This window comes from Podarcis cretensis (assembly GCF_951804945.1).
Source record: "Podarcis cretensis genome assembly, chromosome: 5".
In the NCBI taxonomy this organism is placed as follows: domain Eukaryota; kingdom Metazoa; phylum Chordata; class Lepidosauria; order Squamata; family Lacertidae; genus Podarcis; species Podarcis cretensis.
In genome coordinates, this window is record NC_137174.1 from 87858614 (window position 1) to 87877677 (window position 19064).

General features: G+C 43.0%; 1 protein-coding gene across 1 annotated transcript in view; it reads left to right on the forward strand.

Moving 5' to 3' along the window:
• Positions 1-19064, forward strand: part of FNDC3B (fibronectin type III domain containing 3B) — a 278029-nt gene that overhangs the window by 64045 nt on the left and 194920 nt on the right. The window contains exon 2 of the mRNA XM_079977640.1: positions 8354-8492. Within this exon, the coding sequence (XP_079833766.1) occupies positions 8382-8492 (111 nt within the window). The 5' untranslated portion in view covers positions 8354-8381. The remainder of the gene's footprint in view (positions 1-8353; positions 8493-19064) is intronic.

Below are 19064 nucleotides of genomic sequence, written 5' to 3' on the forward strand. Positions count from 1 at the left end.
CAACTGGCTGGATTTCCCGAGCCACTCTGGGTGGCTTCCAGCAAAATATTAAAATACAATAATTCATCAAATATTAAAAGCTTCCCTAAACAGGGAGTAAATTGCCACTGTTTAGTGTAGGATCAATAACATGCCTAGCTGTTGATTGTAAGGCTGAGCATCTCGGCCATTGTTGAGATGTGACAGGCTGGGCGCAGACATCCTGTCGCTTAAAAATTAATGGTGACCGTTGACCTCTGTGAATCACATTGTCTGTTTATTGTATTTAGGAAGCTCTTTGCCGCCCAATCAGCTGCATCCTGTAGGTGGTTTATGAAGGATGAAAGTGGTTCATACAGAGGAATGGTCTTATTCTGTCACGTTGCCATGTGACTCAGTTCTTGTCTCCATCTATCTTATCGGGATCTATTCCTAGCAACTTTGGGGTGTGTCAGGAAGTCTCCATGCATCTATAGTGCGTTTTGGGTACCGAAATGTTAATCAAGAGACTTGCTATTTAAAGGCAAGAGCCTCCTTGGGCTAGGAAACTCAGCTCAGTTGTTTTATTTATAGCAGGCAGTGTGTGTTCATGTCGGATGAGTCTGTAAAGAAATTGTTCTGAGGACAAGCAACTAGAAGGCAAGCAGTTCCAGAGTCTGACCCATGAGGTTTTGTGGAAAGGGTAAACAGAGTCGTACATGGCCCCTTCCTCAAATTCGGATTGAGATTGTGTTGCTGTTTTCACAATCCAAATATCTCCCTTCCTTTGGAGATTTAATTTGGATTCATGTTGAGTTTCATAAATTGTTATTATTAGCTTTTCCAGTCAAAATTCGGACATGGAAGTGAGGAACATGTTTTGGCATGCATTAAGAGTCAAGACGTGTGTTTTTCTAGGAAACTTGAATTCTTATGTATGGTATATTACGGGACTTGAAACATCCTTGCAACTCCTAACATAAGCTAACACTTAACTCATTCACTCAGGTTAACTGGCCATAGATGGACATTTCTTAGATAAATGCTGCTCTAGTCTGTTGGATGACTTGTCTTTCCCCATATGGATCTAATAAATATTTAGTGGTTGTTGACATCTTGAGTTAATTTCGGAGTCTTCCCCCCACAAAAGGCACATCATTTAACTAAAGAGCTGTAGGATATTGCATTATCAATTTGACGCACAGGTTGATTACAGTGAGGGTCAAATGGCAAGAGTATTGGCTTAGGATGGTTCCAAGTTGCAAAAAGTTGGAAGCATATCTTGACTTCCTGGGTCTACAGCTTAAGCTTAGCAATATTATGAAAAATTCCCCCATATGCCATGGATTTAAGTAGGTTAAGACATATGAGGATTAATTGAAAATTAGTATTTCTTGTACATTTCCAGGCAAGCACAAGGAATGCATATAAAATCTGAAAATGAAACCAAAGCTATAACTTGTTTCAGTCTTTTGTAAGCATTTTGCAGGTCAGGCTTTGGCCTGGTTTGTTTTGTTTCCCTGCTACCCCAAAATGCAGTGGAAAATGTAATCTGCCCCTAGAGACTCAGCTACTTCCCTGCATTTTTAATTTTGTTGTTCCCAAACTTGCCCTGTAATTGACAATGCTGTTAGCAGATTTAGTTTAGCTTTTGCCCAGAGAGCGTAATGATGGCTGGATTTGTTTCCCACAGGTGAAGTATTTAACATAGCCATCTCTTGTCAGCCTGTTAACCTCCTAGAATCTCCTTAATGAACTTCTATAGAACTCCAGAAGTAAATTGGAAATTCATGTGGTTTTGACTGACAGACCTTTAGAAGGAGAGAAAGAGAGAAACCTTTTTTTTTTTTTTGCAGACGCTTCCATCAATCATGCGAAGGAGAGTGCTATCATAAGCATGCCAAGCGGTTCTTGAATATATTATTAGTGAATGCCTAATTTATTTTTCTAAAGTTGGGCAAATAATGGAATCATGCGCTTCCACACCAACCCTGGAAAACCATATTTTAACATGTCAAAAGAAAAATAAGTCGCGATTGTAAAAACAGAACAAAAGCCTAACACGAGTAATCTGTGGTTTTGCAAGAGGGACTTGTAAAAGCAAGGCTGTAGGATAGACTTCTCTTGTCCTTTGTGCCTCTTAAAGTGGGAAATTGTGGATGTGGGGAATATAGAAAATGTAAATGACTGGAGCCTCTTTGTGGGCCTTTGATAGATGGGTTGAGTGAAGGTGATTGACACTTGAGCAAGGAAATGTTTGTTTATGTTTTGGGGCAGAGAGGAACCAGTGAAAGATATGAGGTGCTCTCAGATTAAGGAAAATAAAAAAAGCAAGTTCCATTCTGCAGACTTTGAATACCACTTTCAAAACGCCTGATTTGTGTCTGCTTCAAAGAATTCTTGATTATCCTCTAACTCTGTAATCTTGCCAATATTGATTCAATCACTGCTTCCATGTTGGATAAATGTCTTCTTTTGATTGGTTTCATGTCTTAACTTCTCATTCCATGCAGCACCTGTTCTTAAGACACACTTCCTGGTTACTGCGGTGTGTTGTGGCAGCTTAACCACGATGGGCCTGTTATTCAAGGGGGAAATAAATTGTGTAGTCTATGGAAATGGTCTTGATCTCTAGAAGCTTCTACTGGATCATGCACTGCAGGAGAAGAGACCAGAGATGGCTTGACGTCAAAGTTATAATATGTTATGTTCAGGCACTAGGTGCTGGAAGTATATAAAGTGCTTTTCTGGTTCTTTGTCGAAGTATCTATTTCCTTAACCTGTGCAAGGACTTCGTCTGTGTTCTGCGGTGTATTTGCTAGAGAGTCAGGATTATTGCCTTGTAAACCAGTGTGAAGGCACAATTAACATTGAATTTATAAGACCTGTTCTTGAAAAGTTGCCAGAACTTTTCTTGGATAGTTCCAGAAGTGTTGGCGAGGGTGTCAGCATTTACAGCCTGAGAACACTGCATTGCCTGGTGTCATCCAGGAAGTCTAGCTTTCTAAATATTGGAAATATTTGCCAGAGCATGCTTAAAAGTTCTCTCCTTCCCCACATTCTTTGTGGCTCTGTAAATAATCTATATTATGCACCCTCCTTTTTTAGGGGTGCACTAAGTTTGAAAAGGAAAGGCTTTTCTAACTCTTCTCTGCTTGAACTGTTATTTAATGATCATCAGTGGTAAATTTGTACTTTGGGAGGGTTAGCTGGCATTTTATTAAAGTTTGTTTCTATTATGGTTGAGACCTTTGTAAAATCATGTTTGTACTTCATTGTGTGCATTTGAAATGTTGCAACCTGTCCAAAACCTCGGGATAGGAGTATGGGTGCAAACTTTTAAATCTAACCCCCTCCCCCGCATGCTTTGCAAATGTTTTTCTTTCTTTTTTTATATATATAATAATTTTTATTAATTTTCCACACAAATAATAAAGAACAATATAAAACAGTACAACTTCAAGCTCATCAGTTCATTCCCTTCTTTCTTTGACTTCCCCATACCTCCCCATCCCTGCATCCTTGTTTAATAATTCTTTAGCAACCCTTAGGTCCATTATCTTAATTCCCTTTCATAAAAATTTCTTAAGTTTTTTTGTTTACTGCTGCAATTCTTTACTTCTTACCCCCTGACATCTTAGCACTCCTCAATTTTGCAATTATTTTTAAGATATATTTTAAATTTCTTCCAGTCCTCTTCCATTGTCTCTTTCCCCTGGTCCCGGATTCTGCCCGTCATCTCGGCCAGTCCCATAAAGTCAATCACCTTTGTTTGCCATTCTTCCAGAGTAGGTAGTTCTTGCGTCTTCCAATACTTTGCCAGTAGAATTCTTGCTGCTGTAGTGGCATACATAAAGAAAATCCTATCCTTCCTTGACACCACTTGGCCCACCATGCCCAAAAGGAAAGCCTCTGGTTTCTTAGGAAAAGTCCACTTATGACCTTCTTAATTTCATTATAGATCATTTCCCAGAAAGCTTTAACCCTTGGGCAGGTCCACCAAAGATGGTAGAAAGTGCCTTCAGTCTCATTACATTTCCAACACTTATTACTAGGCAAATGGTATATTTTTGCAAGCTTGACTGGGGTCATGTACCACCGGTAAATCATTTTCATAATATTTTCCTTTAAGGCATTACATGCAGTAAATTTAATACCGGTGGTCCATAACTGTTCCCAGTCAGCAAACATAATATCATGACCGATATCTTGTGCCCATTTAATCATAGCTGATTTCACCATTTCATCCTGTGTATTCCATTTTAACAGCAAGTTATACATTTTTGATAAGTTCTTAGTATTGGGTTCCAATAATTCTGTTTCTAGTTTTGACTTCTCTTTCTGAAATCCTATTTTCCTGTCCTGTTTGAACGTCTCATTTATCTGATGGTAGTGCAACCAATCTCGAACCTTAGGCTTTAGTTTCTCATAACTCTGGAGTTTCACCCTTTCGCCATCATATTCTATAATCTCATGATATTTTGGCCATTTAGAATCCATATTAAGCTTTTTTACTTCCCTAGCTTCCATTGGTGACACCCACCTAGGGGTTTTACTTTCCAGCAAATCTTTGTATCTAATCCAAACGTTATACAATGCTTTCCTTACAATATGGTTTTTAAAACTTTTATACACCTTTGCCTTGTCGTACCATAAGTATGCATGCCAACCAAAACTATTGTCATACCCTTCCAGATCCAAAATGTCAGCATTCTCAAGAAGTAGCCAATGCTTCAACCAGCAAAAAGCTGCTGATTCATAATAAAGTCTTAAGTCCGGCAGGGCAAACCCCCCTCTATCCTTTGCATCAGTTAAAATCTTAAATTTAATTCTGGGCTTTTTGCCCTGCCAGATAAATTTTGATATATCTTTCTGCCACTTCTTGAAACAGTCCATCTTATCCACAATCTGCAACGTCTGGAATAAAAACAACATTCTAGGCAATACATTCATCTTAATAGTAGCAATTCGGCCTAACAAGGAAAGTTTCAACCTTGACCATATTTCCAAATCCTTTTTAACTTCTGACCAACATTTTTCATAATTATCCTTAAATAAGTTCACATTCTTAGATGTTAAGTTTACCCCCAGGTATTTTACCCTTTTTGTTATTTCCAAGCCTGTTTCATTCTGAAAACTCTCTCTTTCTTCCATTGTTAAATTTTTTTCCAACACTTTTGTTTTTTGTTTATTCAATTTAAAACCTGCTACTCGACCAAATATTTCAATTAATTCTAATACTCTTTTAGTACTAGTGTCTGGCTGTTGCAAAGTCAATACTAGGTCATCTGCAAATGCTCTTAATTTGTAATGTCTAGCTCCGACCTGAACTCCTTTAACCAACTGGTCTTTTCTGATCATGTTTAACAAAACCTCCAGGACTGATATAAAAAGCAAAGGGGATATTGGGCAACCCTGCCGTGTACCTTTTTCTATAAGTATTTCTTCTGTTACCACATTGTTTACAATTAACTTGGCCTTTTGTTGAGAATATATTGCACCTATACCGTTTTCAAAGCCTTGGCCTACCCCCATCCCTTGGAGATTCTTTTTCATAAAAGTCCAACAGATATTGTCAAAGGCTTTCTCCGCGTCCACAAGAATCAGAACTGCTTTCCTGTTAATGTCAACATCCAGCAGCTCCAAAATGTCTATAATGTTCCTCACATAGTCTGACATATGTCTACCTGGGAGAAAGCCTGTTTGGTCCTTATGAATCTCTTCTGCTAACACTCTTTTCAATCTTTTTGCCAAAATGTCTGCAAAAATTTTGTAATCCACATTAAGTAAAGATATAGGGCGGTAGTTTTTGACCTGGTTCTTCTCAGTCTCTGTTTTCGGTATAAGTGAGATGAAAGCCTCTTTCCACGATTCAGGTGCCTTTTTCCCCTTCAGAATTTCATTGCAGACTTCCTTCAATGGTTGTATCAACCATTCTTTCAGCATTTTGTAGTATTTGGCCGTCAGACCATCTGGTCCTGGTGATTTTCCCAATTTCATATTTTGAATGGCACCCTCTATTTCTTGTTCTGTTATTTCCTCATTTAAGATCCTTTTACTTTGTTCTGAAATTTTTGGTAGACCATATTTTCTGATGAATTCTTCTATTTCTTGTTCATTGATTGGCCCTTGTGCATACAATTTCTTAAAAAAACTTTGAAAACAATTGTTTATCTCATTGGGTTTGTGGATAATTTTTCCATCCATTTCTAGACTTGTTACAGTATTCATTTTCTGCCTTTTTTTCAGTTGCCATGACAGAAGTTTCCCACATTTATCCGCTGATTCAAATGTTCTTTGTCTCATTTGCTTTATCTTCCATTCTATTTGTTGGTTCATGAGCTCCATGTATTGCATCTGATAAAACTTTATTTCTCTCAAAATCTCATGAGATTTTGGTTTGGACCTCAGCTTCTTCTCTCCTTCTTTTATTTTTTCTAAATTTTTTTCCTTCTTCTCATTTTGTTGCTTCCTCTTTATAGAATTTTGTTGAATTAGGAAACCTCGCATCACGGCTTTGCTTGCGTCCCAGATTATTCTTTTTTCCACATCTGTTTTCCTGTTGATCTCAAAGTAATCTTTTAATGTTTTAAGGGCCTTCTTGTAGATCTCTTCATCCTTAAATAGGGTGTCATTCATTCTCCATCTAAAGGATCCAGTTGTTGTTAGTTTCATCTCCATCTTCACCGCATTATGGTCGGAGCACGTTTTTGGACATATTTCTACTTTTTTTGTTCTTGACGCCAGACTGCTAGAAATCCAAATTTGGTCTATTCTTGTCCATGTCATTTTTGCTTCAGAGAAGAAAGTTCCCTCTCTCTCTAGAGGATTCCTTGTTCTCCAAATATCAATCAAGTCCATTGTTTCAGTCATTTCGAAAAAGATCTTTGGTAGTCTCCCTTCTTTTGAAATCACTTGTCTCTGTGCTTTATCCATGTTTGTTGAGACAACTCCATTCATATCTCCCATCATTAGGATTTTATAATCTAAAAAGTCAACTAATGTCTCATGCAACTTCCTAAAGAATTCGGCCTTCCCCTCATGAGGTGCCCCAAATGAGGTGCAAATGTTTTTCAAGGCAAGCTGCCATGTCTGAATGCAAAGTATATAAATTATAAAAAGTTGGGCAGTAGGTACGTTGACCATACCCTGACCTTGTCTTTGATATCTGAAGACAGTTTCCAGGTATCCCTGCTGAGAGAGATTCATTGGTTGGTGACAAGGGAGAGGGCCTTTTCAGTGGTGTCCCCCTATACTGACTATGGAATGCTTTCCCAGGAAAGCCCACCAGACATCAACATTAACATACAGTGGTACCTTGGGTTAAGAACTTAATTCATTCTGGAGGTCCGTTCATAACCTGAAACTGTTCTTAACCTGAGGTACCACTTTAGCTAATGGGGCCTCCCGCTGCCGCCGCGCTGCTGCCATCACGTGGTTTCTGTTCTCATCCTGAAGCAAACTTCTTAACCCGAGGTACTGTTTCTGGGTTAGTGGCCTCTGGGCGTCTGCAACTTGAAGTGTCTGTAACCTGAGGTACCACTGTATTTTTAGTGCTGTCTTAAGATCTCTCTGTTCTCCCAGACTTTTGAGAGATTATGATAATCATGTTTAGTGCATCTGTGTGTGAGAGTGTTGGAGAGGGTGGTATTTTATTGTTAAACTTGGTGGTTTGTGTATAAATTGCCTAGAAATGTTTTTGAATTATTATTATTATTATTGTTATTAATTTTAAGTATTCTATACACACACACACACACACACGACAGAGAAGCTTTACCTAAGGGATAAGGTGCATGCAACATTTTATGGCATGGTGCTACTATCTTAATAGCCACTCATACGTTAAATTGCGTAAAAATGATTAATATAGAATGTTTCTCTGACAGAATATCTGCTGAAAGTCGGTTTACATTGTATGTTTTAATTTAGAAAAAAATCAAAAACTTGAAAATTCTCCCAAACTACTTTGAAAAGGACCATAGAAATATATATTTAAAAATGGTGGGTGATTAACAGAGCTATATAGTCCCATCTTATTCAGTGCAGGAATCAGAACACACTGTTCCATCCAATTTGAAATCATTCCGGACCTGTTTTAGCTTTGCAAATGTGCTAGCAGTTTTACATAATGTACTTGTCCGAGAGGCTAAAAGGGTCTTCTGAGGCTAGGCTTTGGGTCATTCAGAAGTCTGGGTAGTATCAGGGCGGGGTGTGTGTGTGATCAATTCACCTGTTGATTATCTGATGCAGGAACAACAACAGCAAAATCTGCCCACAGATCTTGAAGCTAGTTGCCACAAGTGACAAAATCTTATTGGTACTGAAGTAAGAATGGAATTCTCAAATGTTATTACTCAAGATTTATACATGTGTGTTTTTCTTTGACGTTTAGGAGGCCCGCTGAGGAAAATTCTCCATGAATGTACGTCACAATGATGATGACCGACCAAATCCCACTGGAGTTGCCATCGTTGCTGAATGGGGAGGTAGCTATGATGCCTCACTTAGTCAATGGAGATGGAACTCAGCAGGTCAGTAACTTCTGAAAGTGATAAGTTGAAGAGCCAGTTGACTTACTTTGAATGTGCCAATTGACTTACTTCAAAGATTTGAGAGATTCTGCTACACCACACTTACTTTCTCTTTGTCTTATGTGCAGTTCATGCCCATATTAAGAAATAAAACCTGTCCTCGTTTTAGTAAGAGACTCAAACATGAACTCTGAGGCCTGTGCATTAAATAATACAGCATATGTGGGTAAGATTACCTTGTGCTGCAGTGGCCTCCTTTAGGGGGAAAGTCGGGATATAGAATTAAGAAATAATAACAAATAACGGTTGTGCTTACTATTCTTGGTTCTTTGATTTATATTGTACTCTGGAATTTATATTGTTCCTGGAATTGCTCAGAATGGCTTGCATGTGGTTTTGAGCAGGTCTCCCATTGAAACAGTTTGCAAGACTCGCATTCAGCAGCAGAACTGGGTCATGATTTCGGACTGTTCTAATGTAGACGATAACATACTCAAATGCTCATAATACCTTTCAGGTAAAGTAGACATTAGCGTGGTGTCGGGAGCGAGCCACAGTAAGTCACACCGTGCGAGTTGGAGTTAACTCTTTATTAGCAAATACATGATTTGCACAAATCTTGATGGAGTGCCAGGCCTAAATGAGCACAACAACTCATCTCCTGTAGTTCTTCCCCGCATGAGGCAGTTGCTGAGGCAACTGTTGCCTCCCCAAAGTCCCCTCCTCACCATGGTTTCCCCCTAGCAATTGGAGACTGTGTCTGTGCACAGCCGACCTCTCTTCCGCCCTTTTCATGCCTCTTCTGGTTCTGGGAGGCCAGAGGGAAGGGGAGCTTGTCGCAGCAGGAGGGGGAGACACCCCTGCCTCTTCACCAGCCTGACACATTTCTTCCTCTTGGCCTCCCTCCCTGCCCTGCTTCAGCCTCTGCCTCTGATTCTCTCTGCCCCAGGTTCTCCCAGCTGACTAAGCCCTGTTACCCCCTTCAGCTTCCAACACCTCCTCTTCCCATTCTTCTCCCTCTGACCGTTCATTGTTGTCCCACCACCACTCTCTGAACTCTGAGCCTTCTTCCCTTGGGGGTTCCCCAGCTGGTTCTTCCCAGTATATCTGAAGGAGCACCTCCATCCTCATTGTCCAGTCCACTGAGGTCCAGCTCCGAGGGCCTTCTGGCGGTTCCCTCACTGCGAGAAGTGAGATTACCGGGAACCAGGCAGAGGGCCTTCTCGGTAGTGGCGCCCGCCCTGTGGAACGCCCTCCCATCAGATGTCAAGGAAATAAACTACTACAGTGGTACCTCTGGATGCGAACGGGATCTGGTCTGGAGCGTGATGTCATTTTGAGTGTCTGCGCATGCGCGAGGATAAATAAAATGGTATCTCCCGATGTTTCATTGCCTAACATTTTACCAAAAAGATACCCTGGATGCATTCTCTGCTATCTTAAAGACCACATCCCTTCCCTATGTTGCAACACGACCCCTGAGTTTTCTCTTTAGGATTTCTGACCTTTTGCATTACACACAAGGAGGTGTTGGCCTGATTAGAAGGCTCCCAGATGTTGTTGGACTACAACTCCCATCATCCCTGAGCTCTGGCCTTGCTAGCTAGGCGTGATGGGAGTTGTAGTTCAACAACATCTGGGGACCCACAGGTCGAGAAAGGCTGCTCTAGATCAACCTCTTTCCTATCATTTTGCCTCCTCGCTCGTATTTTCTTTAAATACCTTGGAGTGCATAAGCTTCAGCACTCTGTTGCAGCGTAACATCTATCTCTGTGTGTTTGGAAGCAAGTTCCACTAAGTAAAATGGAACTGCCCAATGAGAGTTGGTAGCATTGCAGCTTTAGCATTCATGTGTTTCATTTATTCCACTGTTTTTCTGTGATGGGATTCAAGGCACTGCACATACAGTGGTACCTCGGGTTAAGAACTTAATTCGTTCCGGAGGTCCATTCTTAACCTGAAACTGTTCTTAACCTGAGGTACCACTTTAGCTAATGGGGCCTCCCACTGCCGCCGCGCTATTTCTGTTCTCATCCTGAAGCAAAGTTCTTAACTTGAGGTACGATTTCTGGGTTAGCAGAGTCTGTAACCTGAAGCGTCTGTAACCCGAGGTACCACTATAATGTGTGTTTTTTTGGGTGGAGGGGCAGGTTCCCATCCAAGCCTGTACCTGTTTTTAGCCAGGTTGCTGCATCACAAACCTTCAAACCACAGAAAGTACATTAGTGTTGCACACCAGGAGAGAACATTTTAATTTTTCCTGATTTACATGTCTAAATGGCCAGTTTTGTGAGTGAGTGAGTGGGGTGGGGAGGCTTAAACACAGCAGGGTTAAAATAGTCATGAGGGTGGATAGAGGCGGTGAAGGGAGAAAATGAGCATTATTCTCATTTTGGAACATCTGCATTGCGTGCCTCTCTTTATGCAAGCAGTTTGCCAGTCAGACAATGGCAGATGGTCATTCCTCATTATTCAGTGATGATCAAAGAGGACCCATTCTGCTGACGTCAAACTTTGCTTCATAGTCCCTGACTAGAATACTACCTTGTAACTGTACTGCATAAAGATAAATTAGGAGGGTGAACAGCAGAACCTTCTGTACCAGTGAAACAGGGCCTTTTAAAAAACCTAGTAATCTGTATGTGTTTAAAGAAATCTAGATGGTGTAGAAACTAGATGGTATTAAAATGCATAGGGAAAAACATAAAATAATCAGTTTGTGGGGGATGTTCTTGCAGTAGACTGAGAAGAACATGTTTATACAGTGGTACTTTGCTTCCCAAACTTAATCCGTTCTGGAAGTCTGTTCCAAAACCAAAGCATTCTAAAACCAAGGCGTGCTTTACCATAGAAAGTAATGCAAAATGGATTCATCCATTCTAGATTTTTAAAAACAACCCCTAAAACAGCAATTTAACATGAATTTTACTATCTAACGAGACCATTGATCCGTAAAATGAAGGCAATAATCAATGTACTGTACTGAAAATAAAAAAGACAGTATTGTAGATGATAAAAATTACCTGACCTTGGTGCTGACCTTTAAAGCCCTAAACGGCCTTGGCCCAGTATACCTGAAGGAGCGTCTCCACCCCCATAATTCTGCCCGGATGCTGAGGTCCAGCGCCAAGGGCCTTCTGGCCGTTCCCTCATTGCGAGAAGCAAAGCTACAGGGAACCAGGCAGAGGGCCTTCTCGGTAGTGGCGCCCGCCCTGTGGAACACCCTTCCAGCAGATGTCAAAGTGATAAACAACTACCTGACATTCAGAAGACATCTTAAGGCAGCCCTGTTCAGGGAAGTATTTTTGGTTTCTGTGGAAGCCGCCCAGAGTGGCTGGGGAGGCCCAGCCAGATGGGCGGGGTATAAATAATAAATTATTATTATTATTATTATTATTATTATTATTATTATTATTAAAATTAAAAAAATTCTTACATGCATTGATGATAGTCATTGTTTGGATGGGGGGCTTTTATCCATTTCTGTGGCCGCAGTCAATCAATCAGTAGCTGAACTGGGTTCCACACAGTCACAAAAACAAGTCACAAAAACAAAGTCACAAGCCACAGTCACAAGTCAGTCCCATAAAACGAAGAACAAGTCACAGTCAAATAAAAGAAAAAGCCACACAAACAAAAACGGAAAAAAATAGCAAAAACAAAAGCTCCACATATCTCATATTTATTGCGTGGGTGCTCGGGACTCAACAGACTACACGAAGCCTCTGATTAGCAGCGGGAGACTCTATTTACAAATGAAACACACTCAACAGGAAATGGAACAAAGTTCACAAGGCAAAGTTCACAAACGGGAACACCTACTTCCTGGTTTGCAGCGTTCTATTTCCATATTGTTCATAAACTAAGCTGTTCTAAAACCAAGGTACCACTGTGGTTAGAATTACAGTATGGTAGAGTTGGAAGGGAGGTCATTTAGGCCAACCCCCTGCACTTCAGGGACGCGGGTGGCGCTGTGGTCTAAACCACTGAACCTCTTGGGCTTGCCGATCAGAAGGTTGGCGGTTCAAATCCCCGTGACGAGGTGAGCTCCCGCTGCTCTGTCCCAGCTTTTGCCAACCTAGCAATTCAAAAGCACACCAGTGCAAGCAGATCAATAGGTACCACTGCGGCGGGAAGCGTTTCCTTGTGCTCTGGTTTCTGTCACGGTGGCCCGTTGCGCCAGAAGTGGTTTAGTCATGCTGGCCACATGACCCGGAAGGCTGTCTATGGACAAACGTGGCTTCCTCCGCCTGAAAGCGAGATGAGCACCACAACCCCATAGTCGCCTTTGACTGGACTTAACCATCCAGGGGTCTATTAACTTTTACATTTTACCTTACTTCAGGAATCGCAACTAAAGCACCATCCAACCTCTGCTTAAAAACCTCCAAGGAATTGAAGTCCATCACCTTCCGAGGGAGTCTATCCCACTGTTGGAACAACTCTTACCATCATAAAGTTCTTCCAGAAGCTGTTTTCATACCAGTAGGGCCTCCTCAGGCAGGGGCATTTAGCAGTTCTGCTACTTGTTTTAACCAGAGAGGCCAGCAACCGAACGTGGGACTTTCTTGTATGCAAAGTACATGCTCCACCGCTGAGTCATGGCCCATCATTCTGGTCTCGGTCACTTTGCTCATTTCCTGACCTTCTGCAGCTGCTCATTGCATATGGTCCAGGGCTCTTTCCCCCCTTCTCCTAGCATCAGATGGCTTTTCAACAAAGGCAACTTCCTGATTTCTAGTTAAATGGATGTTGCTCCAAACATAATCTAGAGGCTTGCCAATTCAAACAACCCAATACTTGCTCATCAGATGGGGAAATAGCCGAAATTTAAGCTAAGTTATGCAGATAGCGGAGAAGAACATCTTTCCATGCTCTCTCTCTCTCTCTCTCTCTCTCTCTCTCTCTCTCTCTCACACACACACACACACACGTTACTAGTGCTAACCTGCAGTCTCTCCTGTATTGTAAATGGAACAAACTGACTGTTTCTAATGGAGAGTACAATGATGAAGTCTAAATCTAACAACCCTCAGCTGCTGTGCTTGAGATGTTCCCCAGAACTGAGTCAAACCAGAGGTAATATGGGACAAGATTAAAAACCCAATGCAGTTGAATGCAGACATTCAGTACAATTCCATTATAACACAGTACAGTGGTACCTTGGGTTACAGACTCCGCTAACTCAGAAATAGTACCTCGGGTTAAGAATTTTGCTTCAGGATAAGAACAGAAATCGTGGTGCAGTGGCAGCAGGAGGCCCCATTAGCTAAAGTGGTACCTCAGGTTAAGAACAGTTTTAGGTTAAGAACAGACCTCCAGAACTAATTAAGTTCTTAACCTGGTACTTGAATGGCTTGGCTCCTGAACAAATTGGATCCCAAACGCCGCAAACCCGGAAGTAAGTGTTCCGGTTTGCAAATGTTTTCCGGAAGCCGAACATCTGACGGGGCTTCCACGGCTTCCAGTTGAGTGCAGGAAGCTCCTACAGCCAATTGGAAGCCGCACCATGGTTTTCGAACAGTTCTGGGAGTCTGAACGAACTCCCAGAACGGATTAATTTTGAGAACCAAGGTACCCCTGTATCCTGGGGAAATGTCCTTGGGGTAGGTCTGTTTTGTACTCAAAACACACCTGCTTAGAAAGGTTTCAAGCCCCACCTGTTTCAAAGCCCAAGATTTCTGGTTACAGAGTCATGTGTTTTAAGTTCTCCGTTTCACATGAGTTCAGATGTTGTCCCTGGCATGATTGACAGGTGTGTGTAGGGGGGAAGTGGGATCCTGTTTGCTCCTAAGATCTTTGCACAACTGTTGTGAAGTCTGAAGAGGGGTTTCAGCTTTGTGGGGATGTCTCAGGCGAGTATGTTCAAGCGAGCACACTCGAAAAACCCTCTCCAGACTTTAACGCCAATCGTGCCAAAATCTGAAGAGCAGCCTGCACACCTGGGGATGATAAAGTTGGAGCTTGCATGTTTTATAGCTATCAAAGCATTGTTTTCTATTGGCCCAGTAGCTGGCATTTAGGTTTGGTTGTCTTCATTAGCACAGATCACTGCTGTGGCCTAACAAACTTGAATGGCTGATCAGGTGCTTAAGGGTTGACTGTCCTCTGATGGTTGCAACTGCTGGAATGCAATACCCAGTGCAGCATAAGAGAGAGGAACACAGCCAGCTAGGAGGGCAATAATAATAATAATAATAATAATAATAATAATAATAATAATAATTTGGGCCTGGGAAGGACATGCAGATGGAGATCTGGGAGACTGTAGCTGGCAGAGGAATTGCAACAGGAAACTTACACATACAACACACTTGAATATTTGTGGCGCACTCACACCTGAAAGCTCTTTCCAGAGTATCAAGTGAATCTGTGTAGGTTGAAGGTGTGTGTGTGTGTGTGTGTGTGTGTGTGTTTTTCTGGAGCCCATGGCCACGTCATCCTCCCAACTAGTTCATTGCACCCACATTGGAAAACTGCAGAGGTCTTTTAAGGTCTAGCTGGAAGGAAGATAAGCATCCGTACACAATAAGCCTTAATTTCCTTCTGTTGCCGCAGCATTCTTTCCTTAATTTTTAAGTGAACGCTCCATCTTTTTGGGCTAATTATAACGTTCAGAAACAATGAATTCCCTTTTAGAAAGAGCGAGAAGAAACAACAACAACAAAAAAAAAACCCACACAAAATAACCGCTTCAGCTCGCTATCTCGGAAAGTTAACTTTGAGCCCCAAAGTAGTTCCAGGATGCAAAATATTGTTTTGGAAGACTTGGGAAATAAATCTTCCAAGTGAGCCTGCTTACCACCAAGGCATTCTCGGTCGCTGTGTATAAACAAAAGGGAGCACAATGCGCCCCGACATTATTTGTCCCAGATGGAGTTCTAAACTTGGCTCCTTCTCCCGCGCTGATGTCATGGTGTACCAGCAAAACTCCAGAGTTAAGAGACGCGCATTGCATCCATTTTATTCCTGTGTGATTGGTGTGGGAGGGGAAGGCTCATGGGGTGTTGGGTGGAAAATTTGTTTCATGGTTCCCCCCCTTCCTTCCCCCTCCCTTCTCTGTTCTTGTGGAGGACGGTGGTAAGGAATGTGGGGCTCATGCCAAGGAAGAAACAGCATTGAATAGTGGGGTGTTCGTGGTTTTGTTTTCCCCCTCTCTGTGTACCTGTATAAAGCTTAAGAGGAACTGAGAAAGGGCTTTCTGGGTAGTTGATGTGTTTGAATAGCAGAGGGGGGAAGCGGGTTGTCAATGCAGAACTTTTAAAGCAAGATACAAACATTCTTGCTTTTTTCTTACTCAGAGCACAGCTTTGTGGGGATTTCACAGCGCAACAAACCAGAATTCCAGGATGTGAGGAGCCTTGTATTAGACCGGGCCAGGCCCGTGGGTGGGTTAAGAGAGACCAGGCCCTTCATGTTTCCACACAGGGTCCTCTTCAGCAGCGCTCTTGGAATGGCCACAGTTTTCTTCCCTTCAAAGCCGCTGCTGCCCAGATCTTAGGCCTGGAGAGCCTCCAGTTCTGGATTCCTGAGGCCAGGTGGCTTGAACAAAGTTGAAACAAGGCTGGCATCCTTGGACCCTGGCCAGGGTCCCAGTGGCCTGACACCATTCACTGCTCTGCTACATTCTTTCGGGAGGGGGAATCCCCCTTCAATGATTTTCTCGCCCAGCTAGGCTGGATCCAGCCACCATTTGAATTTCTGACAGGGCTCCCAATCTGGGATTATTCCAGGGCAATGGAAGGAATTTTGGGTAGTAGTTGGACCCAGTTACCAAGTTCTTCCCAGAGGGGGTGAGGTGCTTTGCCCACAGCCCCCTCAAAGGGCTGAAGCTGAGCTGAAGCCTGAAATGGCAGCAAGCCAAAAGTCCAGCTCTATTGACCAGGGAGAAGACCAGGCTCCTAATATTTATAGCACACACCCTGCCCCACTGCCCAATAAATGACTTGAAAATATTGGCTCAGCAATAGCTGCTGACTCCCACTAGTTACTAGGAACAGCAAAATGCTTTCTTTTTCCTCAACCTTTGGTCTCTGCTGACTTTGATTTGCAGATTTGTACTTGGATATGCAGATCATCTTAGTTTGAGGATCATGGGGTTCAGGAGGTAACTCAAAGACCACCTTTCTCCATATGAACGGACCCGGACCCTGCAATCCTCATCTGAGACCCTTCTTTGTGTGTCTTCTCCATGAGAGGCCCAGAGGGCAACGCAAGAAAGGGCCTTCTCTGTGGTGGCTCCCCATTTGTGGAATGCTTTCCTCAGAGAAGCTCGCCTGGCACCTTCATTACATATATTTAGGCGCCAAACACATTCCTCTTCTCCAAGGCCTTTGGATAATGAAACAATCTGTGGCAGGGGTTGGCAACCTAAGGCCCATGGGCCACAAGCAGCCCATGGGGGTTTTTTAACCAGCCCATGGACCCCTGCCACCCGCTCAGGGACCCCCGCCAACCGCTCAGTCAGCTCCCATGCGCCGTGCTAAACCAGTGTGGAGCAGAGTGGGGACCGCCTTCCGTGATGCTGGCTGGCTTCCCATTGGCTGCAGGAGCTTCCTGCGGCCAATGGGAAGCTGTGCACGCCTCCTCTGCGCTGGAAGGAGCGCCAGAAATAGCATTTGTGCATGCGCACGCACACACACTCCGGCCCACTGTGGAATCTGGGGGACCGTGAACCGGCCCAAGCCACAAAAACTTTGCCACCCCCTGATCTATGGCCTTTCAAGCTGTGGAAGGTATTGCTTTTGTTGCATACATGTTATGTATTTTTATATTGTAAATGGCCCTGTGATCCTCAGATAAAGGGCAGTACAGTGGTACTTTGGGATGTGAACGGGATCCGTTCTGGAGCCCCGTTCGCATCCTGAACGCAATGTAACCAGCGTCTGCGTGTGCACACGTCGCATTCTGCCGCTACCGCGCATGCGCGTGGCATTTTGAACGTCTGCTCATGCCCGAGCGGAGAAATCTGGAAGTAACACGCTCCGTTACTTCCAGGTTGCCGCGGAGCGCAACTCGAACACGCTCAACCCGAAGCACATTCAACCTGAGGTATGACTGTATATAAATTTAATAAATGAATAAAAGTAAATAACAAGAACCACCCCTTGAGCTACTGGGTTCTGGTTGGTGGACCTCAGGATTCGGTTAAAAATCACAACAGTGAAACAGGTGCTGTAATCCTGAGGTCCGCCTACATTTGTTTATTGAGCATTTATTTTCCGTCAGTGGGTCGTCCCCCTTCCCCCAAGTGAGCTGTGCTTTGACTCAAGGTGGGTCAAGCAGTGAAATCGCCACCGTTTTAAGAAAACAAGCGCTTTGTGACCCGTCTAGTCCAGCATTCTGTTTCCTGCGGAAGGAAAATACTTCTTAAATAATGATCAAAACCTGCTGGGATGCTCTGAGCAGAGCATGTTTATAGCTGAAAGTTATAGCTTCCCAGGTGCCTATAGGAAGCCCGCAAGCAATACTCGAGGGCAAAAGTGACTGGTGTATAGAGCCATTTTCTTCCTTAAAAGAGAAGTTGGCTGAAGGTGAAATAGTAGGAGGTACTCGTAGCAGTTGGGTAGCAGAATGAATTTTCACTCCTGACAAGCTGCATCTACAAATATCCCATCTATTAAAGGCACAGGAGGCCTGGTGATCCGTACAATGTATGCTTTAAAGTTTATTAGTGGGTCCCGTGTTGCAGGTTGCCAGAGATGAGAGAAGCCAAAGGCCGCTGGTTATAGAAATCTTATCCAACACAACTTGTGCTGCTTATGCTCCCATGGACTAGCACCGGGCGATACCTGGTTTTCAGCATCGCGATATATATCACCAGCTAAACATCGCAATCATATCACAAAGTCTGAAATAAGGACGGAACTATGTAGAGGCAAATAGTAGGGTTGGGTGATAATCTGGTTTTCAGCTTCATGATATATCACCATAAAGCAGGGGTCAGTCCCTCAGACCTTGGGGGCAGGGGGCGGACTGTATTTTGAAAAAAATAATAAACGAATTCCTGTGCCCCACAAATAACCCAGAGATGCGTTTTAAACAAAAGCACACATTCTACTCATGTAAAAACATGCTGATTCCCGGACCGTCCATGGGCCGGATTGAGAAGGCAATTGGGCCGGATCCGGCCCCCGGGCCTTAGTTTGCCTACCCATGCCATAAAGCATCGTGATATATCACGACGTCTGAAATATGGATGGAACCGGCTTTCAACTTCCAGCCCCTTTTTTATGTCTATATTTTAGTTTATTGCCTCAGTGAGGAGCCGTATTTGGGTGGCTGATCTTATGGATATTGTGTGTGCTCTTTAATGTTTGATTATTTTTAGCTGAATGATAACCTGCGGTTATGAGGTCATACAACACCGCTGGGATTAAAGTAAACGAGATAAGGGTAGACCACCCACAATAGGCCACCCACAGTGGCAGATATTGAAGGTAGCATGCACCCAAAGCCTCACCAGTTAGCAATCAATGTCTGCAATAATGGGGAGAGAGGAGGCTCCCCTGCCCCGCCAGGTCATCTCACCCCACCCCAAAAATTGGAACAGGAAGCCAAGTCCCGCCACCT